Here is a 19580-nt window from a genome sequence, read left to right as displayed (position 1 = left end):
GTGTTAGGAGTCTCATTCATCGCAAATATCTTCTCCACTCATCCCTGGCGCTATTGACATTTTGAGCCAAACAATTTTTGCTGGGGCAGAGCGGCACCATCCTGCACATCGTAAAATGTTTAGCAGCATCCCTGGCCTCTACAAGGTGCCAGGAGCATCCCATCCACAGTGGAACAATTGAAAGTGTCTACAGACCATCAAATAGCCCCTCTTGGGCCAAACTGGCCCCAGCTGAGAACCAGGAACACAAAATATATTGAAAGGAAAGGAGAGATATCCCCTATTGTCCTAAAGCCCAAAATGTGAAACCCAGTCTACACACAAAGAACCCACACAAAAGCAAGAAAGCAGGTATTTTTTGTGTCCGATGAAACAGGTAAGTGGGCCTCCTAGCTGGCTCAGTGGTAAAGAACCTGCCTGCCCATGCAGGAGACATGGGTTCGATCCCTGACTCAGGAAGATTCTTTGGAATAGGAAATCGCAGGCAAGTCCAGTATTTTTGCCTGGAAAATTCCATGGACAGAGGAGCCTGCTGGGCTACAGTCCAAAGGGTAACAAAGAGTCAAACAAGACCAAGTGACTGAGCACAAGACAACAACAATGGTCTCTAAGTGACGGGAGCAGGAAAATTAACTTGGGTTTTATGGGTTTTAAGCTAAATAAGTTAAGAATCTCTGATTAGAAAGGGTGATAGAGATCATTCTGGACAACTCCTCCATGATACTTGGGAGAAAACTCAAAAATGGTAAGTAACTTCTGAATGGTGTCACAGTGATGAAGACAGAGCTTGGACTCATTATTCGGGTCCCCAGACTCCAAGTTTTTAGCTTGCTACTTTTTAATGTATTCCTTTATTTATTCATCAGGCATGTATTTTGCATTTAATCCAACGTAAAGGACTGAGCCAAGGTTTGCAGATGAAAAAAGAGGCATATTTCCCAATAACGACAATGAAGACCATTCATCAGATACCTCTTATGGATCCATGGATGAGGCACTTTAGGTCTAGCACGTCAGTCAATCCTCATTTAAAAAAAAAAAATCTATGAGGTCAGTACTAGTTCTTCACTGGTGATAGTGATAGGTTCAATTAGACACTGGAGCCCCGTAACTCAAGCGACGTTTACAAAGCCCAGCATTGTAATTGGAAATGTGCCAAGTGTCTTTCAGGAGTGATGTATCCACCAGAGCAGAGAGAAGTCCACAATCCCTCACCGCTGGTAAGGGAACCATCACCATCTGCCAGCTACACATGATGAGTGGCGAAAGAAGGGACCGCAGCAGCAGCAGAGCTAGGGTCAAACCCTGGCTCTGACCTTTTTCTTTGCATCTTTTGAGCTAATCACATAAGTTCACTGGACCCTGGTTTCCCTGTTTGTAAAATGAAGACCTTAAGACATTCAGTAGGCAGTTAGTGTGGCTAGGAAATAGATCATATCTTAAAGTCCCCTCACGTAGCCCCTCGTAAGAGTGAATATTCACTATTTCCTTTTCTTACTTTTTCTGCACTTTGGTTTCTTATCTATAAAATGGAGATAATAAAAGTAGCTACTTAGTAAAGTCGTGAGGGCTAAGAGGGTATATATTGGATTAGCCAGAAAGTTCCTTCAGGTTTTCCACATGATGTTTCCATAAGATAAAATGCATAGGGACTAGAGGTTAATACATATCAGATTTAGTTATTTTTGCAAATGCAAATAGCTTTGGAATAACATTAGTAGATGAATCAAAGGTGAGGATTCACACATGCACCAAAGAGATGAAGTATCATGCCTTCCTTCCAATGCCCACTCCCCTCCCTGCTCATTCTATAGATGAACACGTAAGAAATCTAAGACCTTAAAAATGGAATAATTTTCCCAAGAGTTCTCGGTAAGCTGCTTTGTACCTCCAAGAGCTACCCTGAATCTGGCTGGAAGTAAGTTTCCTGTGGGTCAAAAAAGTGACACACCAGTCACAGACTGTCCATACTGAGGTCTCACTACAAATTTCTTTGTGCTATTACTTAATTTGAAGAGTCAAACGTGACTAACAACAGAGTAATGCCCACGTGAAAATACTGCCTCAGTTCCTGCAGGGTCTCCCCCAGCTGGAGATACCACTGAGTCACTCAGTTCTCAGCAATTATCACTGCTTCAGAAAGCCTTTCTCTGACTATTCTATCAAAAATAACATGTCTTCAACTGAAGGTAACATTACCTATATCACATCAGGCTTCTCAAAATTGATGTACTGAAATCTAATCCCCAGTGGGGTGGTATTTGGGGGTGGGATTTGGGAGGTGATTAGGTCACAGGGATGGAGCCTCGTGAATGAGATTCAGTGCCCTAAGAAAAGAGACCGCAGAGAACCCCCTTGGCTCCCCCACCATGCAAGGATAAAGAGAGAAGACAGTCATCTATGAAACAGGAAGCTGGGCTTCACCAGACAAGGAGTATCTGGAACTTTGATCTAAGACTTCCCAACCTCTAGAGCTGTGAGCCATAAATTTCTGTTGTTTACATTATTCATGAACCACCGAGTCTATAGTATTTGTTTATAGCAGCCCAAATGGACTAAGGCACTTGGCTAATTGCTTATGTTCTCAGAAGTTTAGGTTCTTCTTCTGCAAAACAAGGATAATAATACATTCCTCAGAGACTTCTTGTGATGAATAAATGAATTAATACGTGCAAAGTGCTTAGCACAAGTCAGGGCCAAAAAGTGATATTTATCATTATAATTCTGAGCTGGCTTAGGTGTAAACCTCAAGAGGAAAAGTCAATACCAGTGCAGGCTTTAGAAATACCCCTTTGAAAGGTAAGAAAAATTTCATGCAACAGGACTCCATAAATTGCTCTTTTACTGTGCGTGACAGTGTTAAAGCAGCTTCCCCAAGGACCTCTAATTCATCAGGAGAATCTGCTTCCTCCCTCACGCTTTCTGCTCACCCTCTTTTCTCCCATCTGCACCATTAGCAGGGAGCAGATTTCCAGAGATCTGGGAAAGCACCTGAAAAACAGAAACGCCATACCAAGAACGGTGAGGCTCTGGAGCCCGTACAGGTAATGGGGTCGAAAATGAAGATGTATTAGGGGAAGAGAAGTTACAACTCTGCTGATTAAGTGACGAAGTGAATGGAAATGAAAAACATGGCTTCAATTATTAAGTAATCTTCGCAGCTCCAGGCAAAGGTAACGGATGAAGGGGGCTGGATACCGTTAGAAGTTGTAGAAGGATCTGGCCACTGAAACCTGAGGCCTCCCTGTGACACACAAAGGCAGTAACTTTACTCCCGGTGTTTTCTGTATTTGCTCATGGTTTCTATCTTTTCAAAGGCATTTTCAATTCTCTGGTTAGCTGGCTCTGCTCACTGAATAAATAAAGGAAATGTCTTCAGATTAACACACAGATAAAAACACAAGTTTCTGCCTATAACCTGAAAAATTGAGCTGAAATATTTCAATAAGCCATTTTGGATTCTAGATGCAGCGTTTTGCTTAGTTGTTCAGGCGTGTCTGACTCTTTGTGACCCCACGAACTGTAACCCACCAGGTCCTCTGTCCATGGGATTCTCCAAGCAAGAATACTGGAGTGGGTTGTCTTGCCCTCCTCAGGGAATCTTCCCAACCCAGCGATCGAACCCTGGTCTTCCATATTGCAGGCAGATTCTTTACTGACTGAGTTAGTAGGGAAGCCCAAGAATACAGGAGTGGGTAGCCTATCCCTTCTCCAGGGGATCCTCACATGAATTTTAGTTAGTATATTTCAAATAACAATTCAGAAGTCAACTTCAGAATGTTCTTCTAATCAGCTATGCAAGGACCCCAGATAGAATTTTCAAGTTATCATTGCAGTGTCAAACAACTGATGAAGAAAGTGGAGGTGATGATGAAGATTCTCATAAATAGAAACTGTTGTGAAAATTTGCCCCATATATAGACACTTTGGACTTCCCTGGTGGCTCATATGGTAAAGAATTTGCCTGTAATGCAGAAGACCCAGGTGCCATCCCTGGGTTGGGAAGATCCCCTGGAGCAGGAAATGGCTAGCCACTCCAGAATTCTTGCCTGGAGCATATCATGGAGAGAGGAGCCTGGTGGGCTACAGTCCATGTGGTCACAAAGAATTGAACACAACTGAGCGACTAAGCGCACACACATACACACATGCACACACACATTCATAGGTACCTTGGGAGGAGGAAGGTTTGAGTATTTTTACCAAGTGATGTATTCTTCACTAACTTAAGTTGTAATAGTGGTTTCTCCCCTGACCACAGGTACTTGCTGGAGTTGAAATCTATTTCTCTCTGTTTTTCTCTGTCTTCTCTCTTTCTATCTCTCTCTCTCTCTTTTTTATCTAAGGACACAGTCTCTGGCAGTTTCCTAGAGGAAAGATTCTGTGGCTTAGAGGTTGGGTTAGCAAAGATCATGCAAGATGCCATTGCAGAGGAAAGCAAAGAACAGAGAACCTCACAACTCCTGGGAGAGAATGATGGTCTTGGCTCGCAAAGACTTTCCCAGTTCCCCCATCTCAGTTCCTAGGAGCCTCATTGTGCCTCCTGTTCTGTCCAGAGATTACAGGAGAGGGAACCTGATAATTAACTCCCTTCTCCTTGAGACTCTCTTAGTTTAAGGGAGGATCTCAAGTCTCACAAAGGTAACTAGCTGATTTATATGAGGCTAGAAGTCTCTCAATCACATTTCTGACAAGTGGCCATTCAGACTCTGCTTGAATACCTCTTATGACAGCAAACTCATTACTTACTAATGTAGCTCATGCCATTTCTGAACAATTCTTCCTGGCCAGGGGGCCAATTGGTGCAAATAAACATTTCCATTAATTAGTCAATCAACTAATAACATCAATTCAAGGCTGAGGATGCAAATACAGCCCAGAGCAAGAAAGGTTCATCACAATCCTATTATGCATCCTTCCCCCAAACCTTCTTTCCTACAGCATTGCTGGCCCATGCACTAAATAATGGATCAGGAAGCATGGAAATCTGTTTGTCAGTTTGGTCTCTGTCCACATTTGAACAGCTAGAAGGATAGTATCAAAAGAAAGACAAAAAATTGCTTAGGAAACATTATAAAGCACTCTGTCTGCCTCCATTAGATTAAAGCTGGGGAGTCATAAAAAATGCTTTTGTGGCTCTTCTTGTCCATAGTTCTTTGAGTAAAATTGTGTTTTTTATTCTGGTGACAGAAGTAATATGTTTTCATTGTAGAAAATTCAAAAACATGGTAAAACACAAAGAAGAAAATAAAAATCATCCATAACCCCACTACCCACAGATAAACGCTGTCATTTTGAAGTATATGCTTCCAGAGGGTTTTGCTTCTTTGTTATATTCCTTAATTGGGATCATATTTTTCATTGTGTTTTATAATTTGCTTTTATTTAACGTAACAATCTATTATGAACATTTTAACAAGTTACTAGATTTCTTCTTCAATGTAATCTTTAATGGTTATAGTATTTGTATACATACAGGTACATAACCCGTTTATACATACTTCTGTTTACAGTATATACATATGCTATCTATTTCTATATCTGTTTGTAATGCTGTTGATGGGCCCCTAGGCTGTTAGCAGCTTGACATAATATACTATTACACATGACAGATCAGGACCTCTGGGACTGCAGAGGAGGAGCCCAGAATCTAGACTTCAAGGGTCAGAGAGAGTTTCCTGGAGGGTGTGACAATGATTACTACTTCTCAGATTAGAAAGTACAATAGTAACATTAGCTGTTTAGTCTTCATGGTCAGCGAAGATGGTCTTATCATTTTCCTTGTCCAACTAAACTTTAGACAGACTTTTTCCTGACTCTAAGCCCTGACCTCCCATCTCTTTAAAGCATTTAGTTTAGAAAAATCTGTCAATTCTTTCTTTGCTCCTATGACAGGTCAATCTTTTTAAAAGCTTCTTGCCAGTTTTAGGGACCAAGAAGGTCTTTCTCAAGGACCTGGGAGCCATCCATTGGAAATGCCATCTTGGAGGACAAGGATGCCCCTATGTCTAAGTTTCCCCGATAAGGCAGGAGCCTAACTTTGGCAGGCACCTTGCTCCAAGCTATCAAACTACCTCAGATCATGAGAAAGTTTACTTTTTCTTTCAGTGAAGCCAGTTAGCAAACACAGACGGCCTGGAATTTGCCCCCATCTTTGCTCTTAAAAGCTCTCCAGTTCTTGGTTTCAGCAGTTAAGCTCAGACTGTGTTCTGGCCTCTCTTCCTTATTGGAATAGTCTTCCGTAGAGTCTTCTTTGCCTATTAGGCAGCCTTTGCCTCAACACCGTGCAAGTTTCAAGAGCTGCCACCCCTGATTGTGCAAGTGAGGAAAACATGGCAACAAGAGCCGTAAAGGAGCTAAGAAATTTGAGAGCACCCAGAGCAGATACCAGCAACGTGTTTGAGTTCTCTCTGAATGGCCACATGCTGAGCTGCTATAAAGAAGCTGAGATTAACTGGAGCAGTTGTGTTATGCCAATGAGAGTTCTGAAAGCTCACTGGCTGCTCTGCAGCTTCTTCAGCCACAAAATGAGAACAGTAATAGTACCCAATTACAGGGTTGTTGTGAAGATGAAATGAATTAGCACATGAAAAGTAGCCGTTCCTGGTACATAGAGAGTGCTGTTCTTATGAATGGCATTACAGTTATTACCAAGGAAGAGCACCGATTTTAGATTCAGAATAGACTGGTAACCAATGCCAGCTGCATCACTTACTGAGTGAATTGTGCAGTTTGTTTGTGTCCTTATAGATTGTTCAAAGGTTCAAATTGACTAGTACATACAAAACAAATCATTTACATTGGTCCTATGGTGAGCAGAATTCTAAAATGGACTTTAAGGTTTCTAGTACCAACTTATTCATTTAAACACTAACATAAAACCTGTAACCTGTAATCTATAACCCTTTATAGGCACTGCTTATAAAGGAATTTTGCAAATATAATTAAAGTCCCAAATCAGTTAACCTTAAAATACAAAGATAGCTGCAAAGGTATAGTCTAATCACCCATGCCTTTTAGAAACAAAAACTTTCTTGGCTGGTCAAAGAAGAGAAAGAAAAATTCCAAAAGTGAGAAAGATTCAGTATGCAGTTGATGTCTGAAGTTGTAGGGGGGCACCTGGAAGGACCTGAGGGCAGCCTCCTGGGGCTGAGGCTGTATGCCTGTGTGCATGCTAAGTCATTTCTCTCAAGTCCAACTCTTTGCAACCTTATGTCCTGTAGACTGCCAGGCTCCTCTGTCCATGGGATTCTCCAGGCAAGAATACTGGAATGGGTTGCCATGCCTTCCTCCAGAGATCTTCACAATCCAGGGATCAACCCACATTTCTTACGTCTCCTGCATTGGCAGGTGGGTTCTTTACCACTAGTGAGCAGCAAAAACCATTCCTACATCTCAGAGAAACTACGCTCCAGAGAACTGAATTCTCCCAACAACCCGCATGTGAGTACAAGTAGGCTCTTTCCCACATCCTACAGAGGAGAGCACCGCTTGGCCTATATCTTCATTTCAGCCTGTAAGATTGTAAGAAGGCAGCCAAGCCTGCCCCAACTGCTGACCTACAGAACCATGAGATAATAAATGAGAGTCATGTTAAGCCACTACATTTGTGCTCATTTATTATGCATAAGTAGAAAACTAACACAGTCCATTAGTTATGTGGAAAGTTTCTTTTTTTACCCCAAACCTCTTTTAACCACTGTCAAACTCAAATCAAAGGCGGATCCAGGGGCAGCCATGTAACACACTCTTTCCTGGGTGCCAATATTCCCTGACCCAAGGTCAAAGTATTACACTATTCCCCAAAGGATACCCTGGCCGCTCAGGCAGATGTCCTGGTTAAAAGTCTAGGGCAGCCTCCAGAGTCCCTTTGAACACATACTTGCTTTTCAAGCCTCAGCACCAGTGTACTAAAGAGATCAGACTGTTTTCAAAATCGAGAATTGCAGGCAAGTCCATTTGTCCCTTTTTATTGACATTTCTGACCTTGCAGGAAAAACATGTTATGTTCTGTTATAAAAATTATCAGAGAGTGCAGCTTGCTGAGTGATGTTTTATATTAAAGGACAGAATACTCAAAGCCACTCTCCTTGAAGGAGTCCTACTGCCACTAAAAATCTCTAGAATCTTGGTGAGATTTTCTTCCCCCCTAATGTCAAGTCCTCTTTGTTAACTGGGCCTCAATGTTAGTAAGTAGGTGGAACCATAGTGTGACATTTTCTTGATTGAATCTCTCCAGCAAGTTTAAGTACAGTTTTAAATCTAAAAGTAAAGGCTTAGGCCTTACAAGAAAAAAAAAATTATTTTCTAAAAGTTCTTGGTGATTATTGAGGATGCCTGTGAACACTGAGTTTGTTTAGCTGTTGATTCTTTTGACAAGTCTCAAAATAAAACCCCAAACCAAATTAGGATCAAATAAACATAAGTCCTCTGGGCTCTACATTATCCTATTCAGATGTCTTAAGATAGAAAACTTGTTCTATTTAGGATAACCCTGCTACATATCTACCCTAATCTACAGTGACAGAGTGTCCATGTTGGCCAGTATTCATTCAGAATTGAATTAAGTATTTACTCATATATGTTAGGGACAATGACAGATGCTGGAGATGCAAGTTTGAAGGAGATATAGTCCATATGTTGAAACAGATAAAGCAGATATTAACCTTTATAAGGAACTCAAGCTATCCTTTCATCCTTCCCTATGAATGGATCAAAATTAAAAGTTGGGATTCCCTCATGGCTCAGATAGCAAAAAAAAAATAAATTAATTAAAAGCTGTCCTGTGTTTTATAATAAGATAGTTGGGCAACTGAGGGTCAACTCCTACTTGCCTAACTACTAGCTATGTAACCTTGGACAGATCATTTAAGTTCTCCAAACCCCACTTCCATCATCCATAAAATGGTGGGGGGGGGGAGGTATAATGATAATGAGATAATAAAAGTATTGTGATGATGCAAGGAGATGGTCCATGTAGAAACACTTAGCACAGTGCCAGGTCCATAGCAAGCAAGGGGTGATGATGATTACCATTATTATAATGATGATGATAATAAAAGGCCTTACTTGGCACATACTAGTGCTAGGAAGGTGGATTTTTCTGCACGATTAGTGAAACAGCTAGAACTCTGGCTCCCTTGAGCTGCGGCTTTTCTAATTTGTCCCTGTAGATTGCTTGTCAGCACAGGGCAGGTGGTTTCAGTCTTCCTGCAGAGATGCCGTTCCCAGCTGGAGAGGTTTAGGGTAATAAGGCATGAGACCTGTGAGAAGACATGTTCAGTTTGGGAAGCTTCCCAGAAAAGGACAATTTTCTAGGTGGACTAGAAGAGAAGAACCAGTGTTGACAAAACGTTCTGATCCATGCAGAGGTAGTTGGAACGGCTAGATCATGTGTGAGAGAAAGGAGACGGTAAAAGTAGAGACCACTAAAATAAGGAGAATCTTGTGAAAAATTTCCTGTACTATGCCGGGGAGTTGAATGCTGAAGCATATTGTGTACGATTGTGGTATGTTCAAGTCTACATTTTTAAAAAGATCACCCCTAGCAACCACAAGGTTGGATTTATAGAAAGGCAAATGAGAGGCTGGGATCTCAGGAGGCTTTTATGCTGGAGAGGAAGGAAGGGGTGGTTAAGAAAACAGTCATTATGCTGTGGAGTGTGGCACAGAACCATAGAAGAAGATGACGTAGTGTAATACGGACCCTACACGGACCGTGACCCCTGTAAATTACAAAGCCCCACAGTGTCTTGCTGATGCTACAAGAGCAGTTAACTGCTCTCTACTTTTTGAGCCATCTTCTCCCTTCTGATGTGAAAATCTGAGTTTCCAATTACTCTCACGACTTAGCCTTCATCTTGTAATCTCTTGGTCCATGTTAAGCCTTAGTCTAACTGCATGCTTTGTGCAAATCTCCAAGACCTAAAGAGTTTTTTCAAAGGCATAAAAGGTAACTAATTTTACACAAACCACATTTCCACTTCTTCATGGCCTGCCTTCCTCTGGAGAGAGAGAAACCAAGTTTGGGATAATTAGGATGTGGGGAATGGTACTATCCCAGTAACTGCTAGCAACTAGGGTATGACTCTATTACCACTTTCCTGTGCAGGGAAGATATTTTCATTTCAAGGGCTGCAAACTCCCTATTAAACCAAAAATATATCAATTAATTCACCTGCAGCATTTTCTGTTGTTGATTTTCTCTTTTGATCCCCTTATTTTCCTAGCCATTCTGAACTGAACTCAAATTAATAACTTATACCTTTGCAATGAACAAAATTTAAAGAAACTTCTGGTTTGAAAATTGTCTTACTGATAATTTTCATCTTTAAAAGATATTACCAATGTTGTATTTGCATTTAGTTAAAGAAATCAGGGCTTCCCAGGAGGCTCGGTGGTAAAGAAATTGCCTGCCAATGCAGGAAACATAAGAGACACAGGTTCATTCCCTGGGTTGGGAAGATCCCCTGGAGAAGGGCATGGCAACCCATTCCAGTATTCTTGCCTGGAGAATCCCATGGACAGAGGAGCCTAGCAGGCTATAATCCACGGGTAACAAACAGTCAGACACAACTGAAGTGACTTAGCATGCATGCAAAGAAATGAAATTACTCCCACTCACAATACCTATACCTAGGTGAAGAATGCACAATCGGCAAAAGTTGTAATGATTTACTCTTCGGTTGATTTCTTGATTCTGCTTTTCAGATCTAGTAATAGAGAGTAGTTATCATTATTATTATGCTTTTATATTTCAAAACAAGGTATATCCTGAAAAATCACTATGAAAACTAAAGTGCACTCATTTTTAAGTCACAAACAAGCTGAAATTGATAAAATAGATTTTTTTGTTTATACTTCTAAGTCTGTGCAAGAAACTACTAGCAATTCAACAGGCATGAGATTAATAAATATTTCTTGATTACGAACGTTTTACAGGCTCCAGAAGATTGTCCATTACTTTTAACACTAGTCATGATTTCCGATGACTGGACTTGAAGAAAAATTTACATTTGAACAAAAGAGGTTCTAGCATCTGCTCTAACATATATTTTTGATGTTACCAATTTGTGCCATATTTCAATCTCCTCATCAATATTTGGTATGCTTAAAAGTTGATCTTTAACCAACACGATTATATAATTTAATGACATTGGAAAACAAACATCCACAAAATATGGAAATTGCCCATTAAAGTTTATTTCAAAATAAAAGCAAAATGAAGAGAGATAACTATTTAAATAAATGTATTGAGTTCTTTAAAAACTCAGCTAAAATGTATATTCATCAAGGTCAGTATCCACGCCTATTTTTCTCTTCTTTCTTTGATTCCCTTTTGTCATATTTCCATATGTGCTCCATAAATATTAATTAAAAAATTGACTGTAATTATGCCACAGGTTGACATTCATGTCCCATACTTGGCTAGAACATACAACAATGAATAGGACAGAGCCTCTGCCACCACCACAAAAAACAAATAGCAGCCCAATAACCCAGACTCTAGAGCTTAGTCATCTAATGAGGCACATAACTTTCAGCAATTTCTGTTCCATTTTCTTTACATGGAATTTTTTTGTCCTTTCTGCACTGAGACCTCACAAAAACATTTTTTGTACAAATACGCTACCTTTGTAGTGCAAAAGCTTTTAAGTTTCATTAGATCCCATTTGTTTAGTTTTGCTTTTATTTCCAATATTCTGGGAGGTGGGTCATAGAGGATCTTGCTGTGATTTATGTCGGAGAGTGTTTTGCCTATGTTCTCCTCTAGGAGTTTTATAGTTTCTGGTCTTACATTTAGATCTTTAATCCATTTTGAGTTTATTTTTGTGTATGGTGTTAGAAAGTGTTCTAGTTTCATTCTTTTACAAGTGGTTGACCAGTTTTCCCAGCACCACTTGTTAAAGAGGTTGTCTTTTTTCCATTGTATATCCTTGCCTCCTTTGTCAAAGATAAGGTGTCCATAGGTTCGTGGATTTATCTCTGGGCTTTCTATTCTGTTCCATGATCCTCTATGACCCACCTCCCAGAATATTGGAAATAAAAGCAAAACTAAACAAATGGGATCTAATGAAACTTAAAAGCTTTTGCACTACAAAGGAAACTATAAGTAAGGTGAAAAGACAGCCGTCAGATTGGGAGAAAATAATAGCAAATGAAGAAACAGACAAAGGATTAATCTCAAAAATATACAAGCAACTCCTGAAGCTCAATTCCAGAAAAATAAATGACCCAATCAAAAAATGGGCCAAAGAACTAAACAGACATTTCTCCAAAGAAGACATACAGATGGCTAACAAACACATGAAAAGGTGCTCAACATCACTCATTATTAGAGAAATGCAAATCAAAACCACAATGAGGTACCATTACACGCCAGTCAGGATGGCTGCTATCCAAAAGACTACAAGCAATAAATGCTGGAGAGGGTGTGGAGAAAAGGGAACCCTCTTACACTGTTGGTGGGAATGCAAACTAGTACAGCCACTATGGAAAACAGTGTGGAGATTCCTTAAAAAACTGGAAATAGAACTGCCATATGACCCAGCAATCCCACTTTTGGGCATACACACTGAGGAAACCAGATCTGAAAGAGACACGTGCACCCCAATGTTCATTGCAGCACTGTTTATAATAGCCAGGACATGGAAGCAACCTAGATGCCCATCAGCAGATGAATGGATAAGGAAGCTGTGGTACATATACACCATGGAATATTACTCAGCTGTCAAAAAGAATTCATTTGAATCAGTCCTAATGAGATGGATGAAACTGGAGCCCATTATACAGAGTGAAGTAAGCCAGAAAGATAAAGAACATTACAGCATACTAACACATATATATGGAATTTAGAAAGATGGTAATGATAACCCTATATGCAAAACAGAAAAAGAGACACAGAAATACAGAACAGACTTTTGAACTCTGTGGGAGAATGTGAGGGTGGGATGTTTCAAAAGAACAGCATGTATACTATCTATGGTGAAACAGATCACCAGCCCAGGTGGGATGCATGAGACAAGTGCTCGGGCCTGGTGCACTGGGAAGACCCAGAGGAGTCGGGTGAAGAGGGAGGTGGGAGGGGGGATCGGGATGGGGAATAAGTGTAAATCTATGGCTGATTCATATCAATGTATGACAAAACCCACTGAAATGTTGTGAAGTAATTAGCCTCCAACTAATAAAAAAATTAAAAAAAAAAAAAAAAAAAATAAAGTGGGAACAACACAAAAAAAAAAAAAAAAAAAAAAAAAAAAAAAACAAATACGCTACCTTATCTAAGCAGAGACTATGATAGATTACAATAGCTCTTTGGTCAAATATTAAAAACATAGGGAAACTTGGGAAGACAGTCCTTTGGTTTCTGCAACCCAGAGTGCTTAAGCTGATTTTAGGCAATTAGCTATCAAGGCTGAATTTTCTTCCTGCCATTTGTTTTGTTTTCTCTGGAGGTACCAATCCATCCACTGCTCCTACAAACATTCCTGAGGCATTTAATATTGGCCAGGCCCTATGCCAAATGGGAAAGTAAATAATAAATATAGTCCCTGACCCCAGGTAGTTTATAATCAAGTAGAGAACATCTGTAACCACTTAAAAGTATTACATTAGTTTCTGACTGCAGTTCCCTGTGAATATGACCTGACAGGAGGCTATGAGGTGAAGCTCAAAGGAAATCATGTGTGTAAAATGCTAAGTTTAAAGCCCGGGACAGTTCAAGTACCCCCACCAGCCCTTGCAGAAGACCATGGAATCAGGGCCCCTGGGAACAGACACTGGGAGTGCTTAAAGAGCCTCTTTCCTGAGAGATGGGTGGGAATGGTACTATTATGGGTGACTGAGAAAGCAATGGAACCGGGAAAGAAGAGGTCCTGGAGATATTATTTTCCATGTGTAGCTTTTGAGAGGATAAAGCCAAAGCCAAAATAATTTTCTTTCCTTGAATATCAACTGTTAAATACCAATTCTTCTTTTATGTACATCCTTCATTTTCTTAGCACCTGCCTGCCTTCCTAAGGTAGTTTTACAAGCCTTCACTGGATGACCTCAGTACGTACTGTGCACTAGCACCCCCGTGCCAGGAAGTATGCAGAAGGCACCCTGCTGAGCCCTCCAAGGACGAGCTGCTCTCCCCGGAGAAGGAGGGTGGGGTGGCCCTGCCATGGGATCGAAGGCATGTAACACAGCACATGGGCTTGGAGCAAGGCCTGCCAAATTTCTAGTCCCGGGGATATTACTCTTCCAAATCCTGCAGGTCATCCAGGATCTGCGCTCTCTCTCTCTTTCCCTCGATCCTTTTGTTTCATCAACCAAGTGCTTAAGATCCTGCCTGCTAAATACTTCTCAAAATGGCCTCTCCTCTCTACCTGACTCCACTAGACTTCTGCTGTGGCTTCCTTCTTTACCTTGTTGCCTTCAGCCCTTCAGCTCCTTAACATGTTTTACAAAGTCCTTTCCAACCTGTCTCTCCCTAACTCTCCAACCACATGTCCCACAGTGCAGTCTGCACTTCTTCCTCCAGCACACACGCTGGTCCTTGGTCTAGGATGCTCTCTCCAAACTCTTCCTTCTTCTTTGAGGAAATATAATGACATTACCTCCACATACGGTGACTAACTTGTCCCAATTTATATGGGAATTGCTAGGGTTTACCCTGGAAGTCGCATATCCCAGGAAATTCTGCTCAGTAACCCCCTTTCCTGATGGTTCAGACGGTAAAGTGTCTGCCTACAAGGTGGGAGACCCAGGTTCAATTCCTGGGTTGGGAAGATCTCCTGGAGAAGGAAATGGCAACCCACTCCAGTATTCTTGCCTGCAAAATCCCATGGACGGAGGAATCTGGTAGGTTATAGTCCATGGGATCGCAAAGAGTCGGACACGACTGAGCGACTTCACTTCACCCCCTCTCTAAGCTTTCCTTGCCCCTCAGGTCAGGACATCTTCTCTGTGCTTCCGTAGTGCATGTATTCTGTCCTCACCACGCTGTAGTATAATTATGGATTTATTTATCTTGACTCACCCTTTGACTCTAAGCTCCTTGAGGGCATATTTATTTTCTTCTTTGAATGCAATAAGCACTTAGTAGAAAGGAAGAGAAGGAAGGAGAGAAAGACAGAACAAAAGAAAGAGCACAAGACTGAAGTTATGTTACAGTAAATCTCGTTGAACTCCAGCTGACAAAGACATCATATACCTCTCTATCGCCATGCTTTTTAAATAAGGAATATCTGTTGACTTAGTTTTTCTTCATAAGTGCACTTCTTTCTACAACAGTGCAAGGGGACTTCCCTGGAGGTACAATGGTTAAGACTCCATGCTTCCATTGCAAGTGCTGCAGGCTCAATCCCTGGTCAGGGAACTTAAGATATCACCTGATACATGGTGAAGCCAAAAATAATAATAATAAAAAATAAAGTAAAAATTTTTTTTAAAAATTAAGAAAACGTTCATGGAAGTAGAGAGCAGTATACTACTCAATAAGATATCTTTTCCAGGAATATACTGACTGGGGACTAAGAATAAATGTTAAAAAGCTGCTGTGACAAATAAGTACCAACACTTCAATAGTGGGACATAATAGAAGCTTATTTTTCATTTAGATAAAGCTGAATTTAGAAAGTGAGTGCTCTTCTACAGCAGACTCTTCTCCTCCATGTGGTCATTCAGAGTCCCAGGCTCTTTGGGGCTAGTATCTCTGCCATTCCCTTGAGTTTAGAGTCCTCTAAGCCTGGGCAACACAGAAAAAGAGCCTAGAGGATAGACTATGGGAGGCTACATAGGTCAGTCATGATGAGGTTTGTGCACATCTCTTCCCTCTCATGCCATTGGCTAGGACTTGGCCCATTGCCACAACTATCTTCATAGAAGCTGGGAAACGCAGCCTGTGTGCCCAAGAAGAAGCAAAAACTGGTTCGATGAGTGACTACTCAGCTTCTGCCACTTCACTGAAACAAAATTTACTCCTACTAGCTGGGCAAACTTGAGGAAGTTTGTTAGTCTCTCTCAGACCCAGTTTTCTTACCAGTAAAATGGGAATGATAATGGTGCTTAACTCACAGGGAGGTTGTGAGATGAAGCTCAGATGAGGTAATAGACATAAAATGATAAGCTCAAAGCCTGACATAGTCTATGTGCTTCATAAATTTGCATTAATTATGATTATGATTATTACCTACTGCTATTACTATTATTACTGGTATTACCACTACCCACTTTTATGCCAAGGGCATTTTGAGCAAGAAGTTATCATTAAAATTGTTTTCTGGAGCCCTTAAAAATTTTCTTCTGGAGCCATAGCTGCCTTCACACAGTCTGTCATTTCCTCCATCAATCCCACCCTCAGGTCGTCTAGCTGCCCTTATAAATCCTAAGCCACTAGGAGGAGAGAAGCAGAGAGTTCAGTTCTTTGACCACATATATACTAAATGTCAAGCTTTACAAGTGGCAGTATTATCCATCATCAGACAATGATAAACTATAATGAAATACAATTTCACTTGTACTCAACCATGTATTTTATGAAGTAGCATAAAGTTTTACCATTAGCCTCAAAACACCTATGATTCCTTTTGTTCTATTTTCCTGGGCACCTTCAACAAAAACAACTATTGATTTTGAGTTGTCTGAAGTACACTCTGTAAAAAATTACCCTCAGTCCATGGCTTTCTTTTTACTACACTCCAATAATGAGGAAAAATAGGAGGATGGCAGAGAAATACACATCCAAGAGAGTTGTATGGAATCTTACAGCTAATGGCAGCCTCCATTTTAATTGTGCTCAAACCTGAGTCTAGAAACCAAATCCTAGCACTGCAGATCTGTCTCGAATAGAAACAGACATTCTTTCTAATACCAAACTGAGTCAAAACAGAGACAATAGAGAAATATTATTTCAATTTCACAAAAGACTCTTCATAGGTTTTTTAATGACCCATTATCATATTTGATCCTCACGATACCCCGTGGTGGAGATAATATGTCCCATAACAAAATAAAGTTTTTGAAGTTAGTTAAGAGGTTGCTCAGGTGATAAGGAAGTCGTATGGTGGTAATAAGAACCCAATTCTTCTGCTCTAATTCCTGGAGCATCACTCATTCCTCATCGTGGAATTCTTTACAAAGTCAGGAGGATTTAATTCTGCAATGGATGCAAGGATAAGGTGTGAGTTCCAAGAGCAAAGCCCTTAGAACTGAAGTCACACAACACCTGAACCTGATTATATTTACTCGAGTGGCCTAAAGGAACATGGGCAGCCATGAAGTCTCCTGCATCCTTAGAGGAGAAAGATGCGTCTCTCCCAGCTTTATCTGGGGTCATGGACTTTGGACTATATTGAGGTTGTGATATGTTTTCACAGTTCTTGGTTTCTGTGCCTCTCCCCCTAAGCCCACATGTTTCCAAGCTTGGCTCCTTTGACATACACCCTTCTACTTGGGTGCACCCTGGTTTTCAATAGTGCGTGATAAGAATTCCACAATGAGGAATAAATGATGCTCCAGGAATTAGAACAGAAAAATTGGATTCTTGTCACCAGCATACTACTTCCTTACCACCTTGGGCAGTAGACACAGTGGCTTGTATGAAAGGAAGCTTTTCAAACAGTGGGGGTGTATTTCTTTTCCTTGCTTATTTCCCCAAAATGCCTGCAGAAAAGAAAGATAATCAGCATCTGAGCAGCTGTGGACAATTCATTCACAAGGACATGCTTATTTCTTCCTAACTGATGGGAATTTATTTTCAGATTATCATTTAAAACATAGAGCTGACCCCAAACCATTATCCCAGTTACTTACTAATCCTCTCTAGCTTGCGTGTTTCATTACTGTGTGCAATTTCTTTTGTTTTATTATGTCGTGTTTTACCATCCCCCTCCCCCCGACTGCTCTGCTCAAGCTTGATGCAAGGTATGTAGGTGGGGGTGGTGGGTACTCATGGAGATATTTGCATGGCATCTGTCTCACCTACAGCACTGTCACCTACGAGCAGAGATCCTTCTACAGAGGCACTAAAACCACCTCCAGGAGGCACAGATGCTCCATAGCTTCCTAGAATCATTTGGAAACAAAGTTGCCTGTGTACACCCATAATTGTCAAACTCATTTGTAGCCTCTGCATTGCCACCACCAACCCCCACTGCCTTCTCTTACCCTAAATTGTTCCCTGAAAATGTAAGTTCCTCCCAAGCATGTGTTACCCAAAGAATAAATGCAATCATCTTACAGAAGCATTTATGCAGGAAGACAATAATAAAGAACGACTAGAAGAAACTGGTGGCAAGTCAAAAGCTAGTAGCAGCTGATTGCTTTTGTACAACCTGTCTCAGGCAATTTGGTAAGGGTGATTTCAAGCCACCCGTGGGAGACACCCAGCCGGTTAATCGTCTGCCCCAATCTGCATCAGATCTTTCCAGCAACGGCCTCCTCCCCCAAGTCATCCAAATGAAAAGGCAAGTTAGTACACCTTCGCCATTAGCTGTTCACTGCAGTGCCGTCTTGTTTCACCTGAACTTTGTCATTTGGAGGCTAATGTTAGATAAAAAGGATAAAAGGCTGCTTTACATTTTATCTAGCCTGTTATTGGAGTTTGAAAGGCTTCTGTTCTTCAACAAAGCCCTCAGTGGCTTGGCAAATGTGACAAATGTGATTAGGCTGGAACATCATTTTAACAGTCAAACTCAGAGGTAGTGCGGAGTTTCACAGAAGGACAATGAGGACCATCGCTAGAGCCCTTCCTCCATCACCAGGTCCTCGCAGAGAGCTGAGTGCTGCTCCAATATGCATTCCCATCAACACAAGGCACAGAGGTCTTCAGGGCACAGTGAATGCCTTTCCAATTGAATTGAATGCAAAGGAGTTTATATTGAAATAGCCAAAGGATCCTCTTACTCTCAAAAAGGTCTCCTGGTGGGTGATTTTCATTTTCTTCTTGGCCTTTTCTACATTTTTTTTTTCAGGTTCTCTGACACAAAATTTTATTACTTTCATAATCACTTACTTGAAAATCAGTTGTATAAAAATGAAGACTCCCGAGACCCTGCCTCCAAGAGGGTAAATTTCTATCCTGAAAAATACATAAAATGCAGGTTTTGCCGTGATCCCTACAACCTTAGCTTTATGAAATGATCATCAGCATAGAGAGAGGGAAAAGGTGTCTGGGACCAAGTCTTATACATCTCTGTAGCTCCCAGGACACAGTGATATATCAAAACCATATTTGTACATCAGGTACCTCATATACGTATGTGTGGTACACACGTGTGCAAAAGCTCTGACTACAGCTTCATGGTTTCAGCTTAGGCATTTAGGTAACATATATTTCCTGCTGGAAAGGTAGTCTAATCCCTAGATTCTGGGAAGTATGGCACCTTTCTGTGGCCACAGAACCAAATATGTCTTAATAAGAGCCCTCACAGCATAACTGATGAAGCCTCAGTTTTCCTTCACCCCCAAAACTTCGGTGTCCTTTTTTTTACCACACTGAAAGGGTCAGGGTTGCTGTCACCATCTGAAAGGATTCAAGTCTGCTGGAGCAAGCTTTCACTGCATTGGAGAGCTTCTCCCAAACTTCTAGGGGCTCC

At 41.0% G+C, this 19580-nt stretch overlaps 1 protein-coding gene across 1 annotated transcript in view; it reads left to right on the top strand.

The window, feature by feature from the left end:
- The first annotated feature begins 367 nt into the window (after positions 1–367).
- LOC122673364 (translation machinery-associated protein 7-like) overlaps positions 368–19580 on the top strand; it is a 73115-nt gene continuing 53902 nt past the window's right edge. The window contains exons 1-3 of the mRNA XM_043871096.1: positions 368–376; positions 2958–3044; positions 6265–6321. Coding sequence (XP_043727031.1) covers positions 368–376; positions 2958–3044; positions 6265–6321 — 153 coding nt within the window. The remainder of the gene's footprint in view (positions 377–2957; positions 3045–6264; positions 6322–19580) is intronic.

The sequence above is a fragment of the Cervus elaphus genome, chromosome 17 (genome assembly GCF_910594005.1).
Source record: "Cervus elaphus chromosome 17, mCerEla1.1, whole genome shotgun sequence".
NCBI lineage: Eukaryota > Metazoa > Chordata > Mammalia > Artiodactyla > Cervidae > Cervus > Cervus elaphus.
The sequence above is the reverse complement of the archived record's forward strand: the minus strand, read 5'-3'. Positions and strand labels throughout refer to the sequence as shown.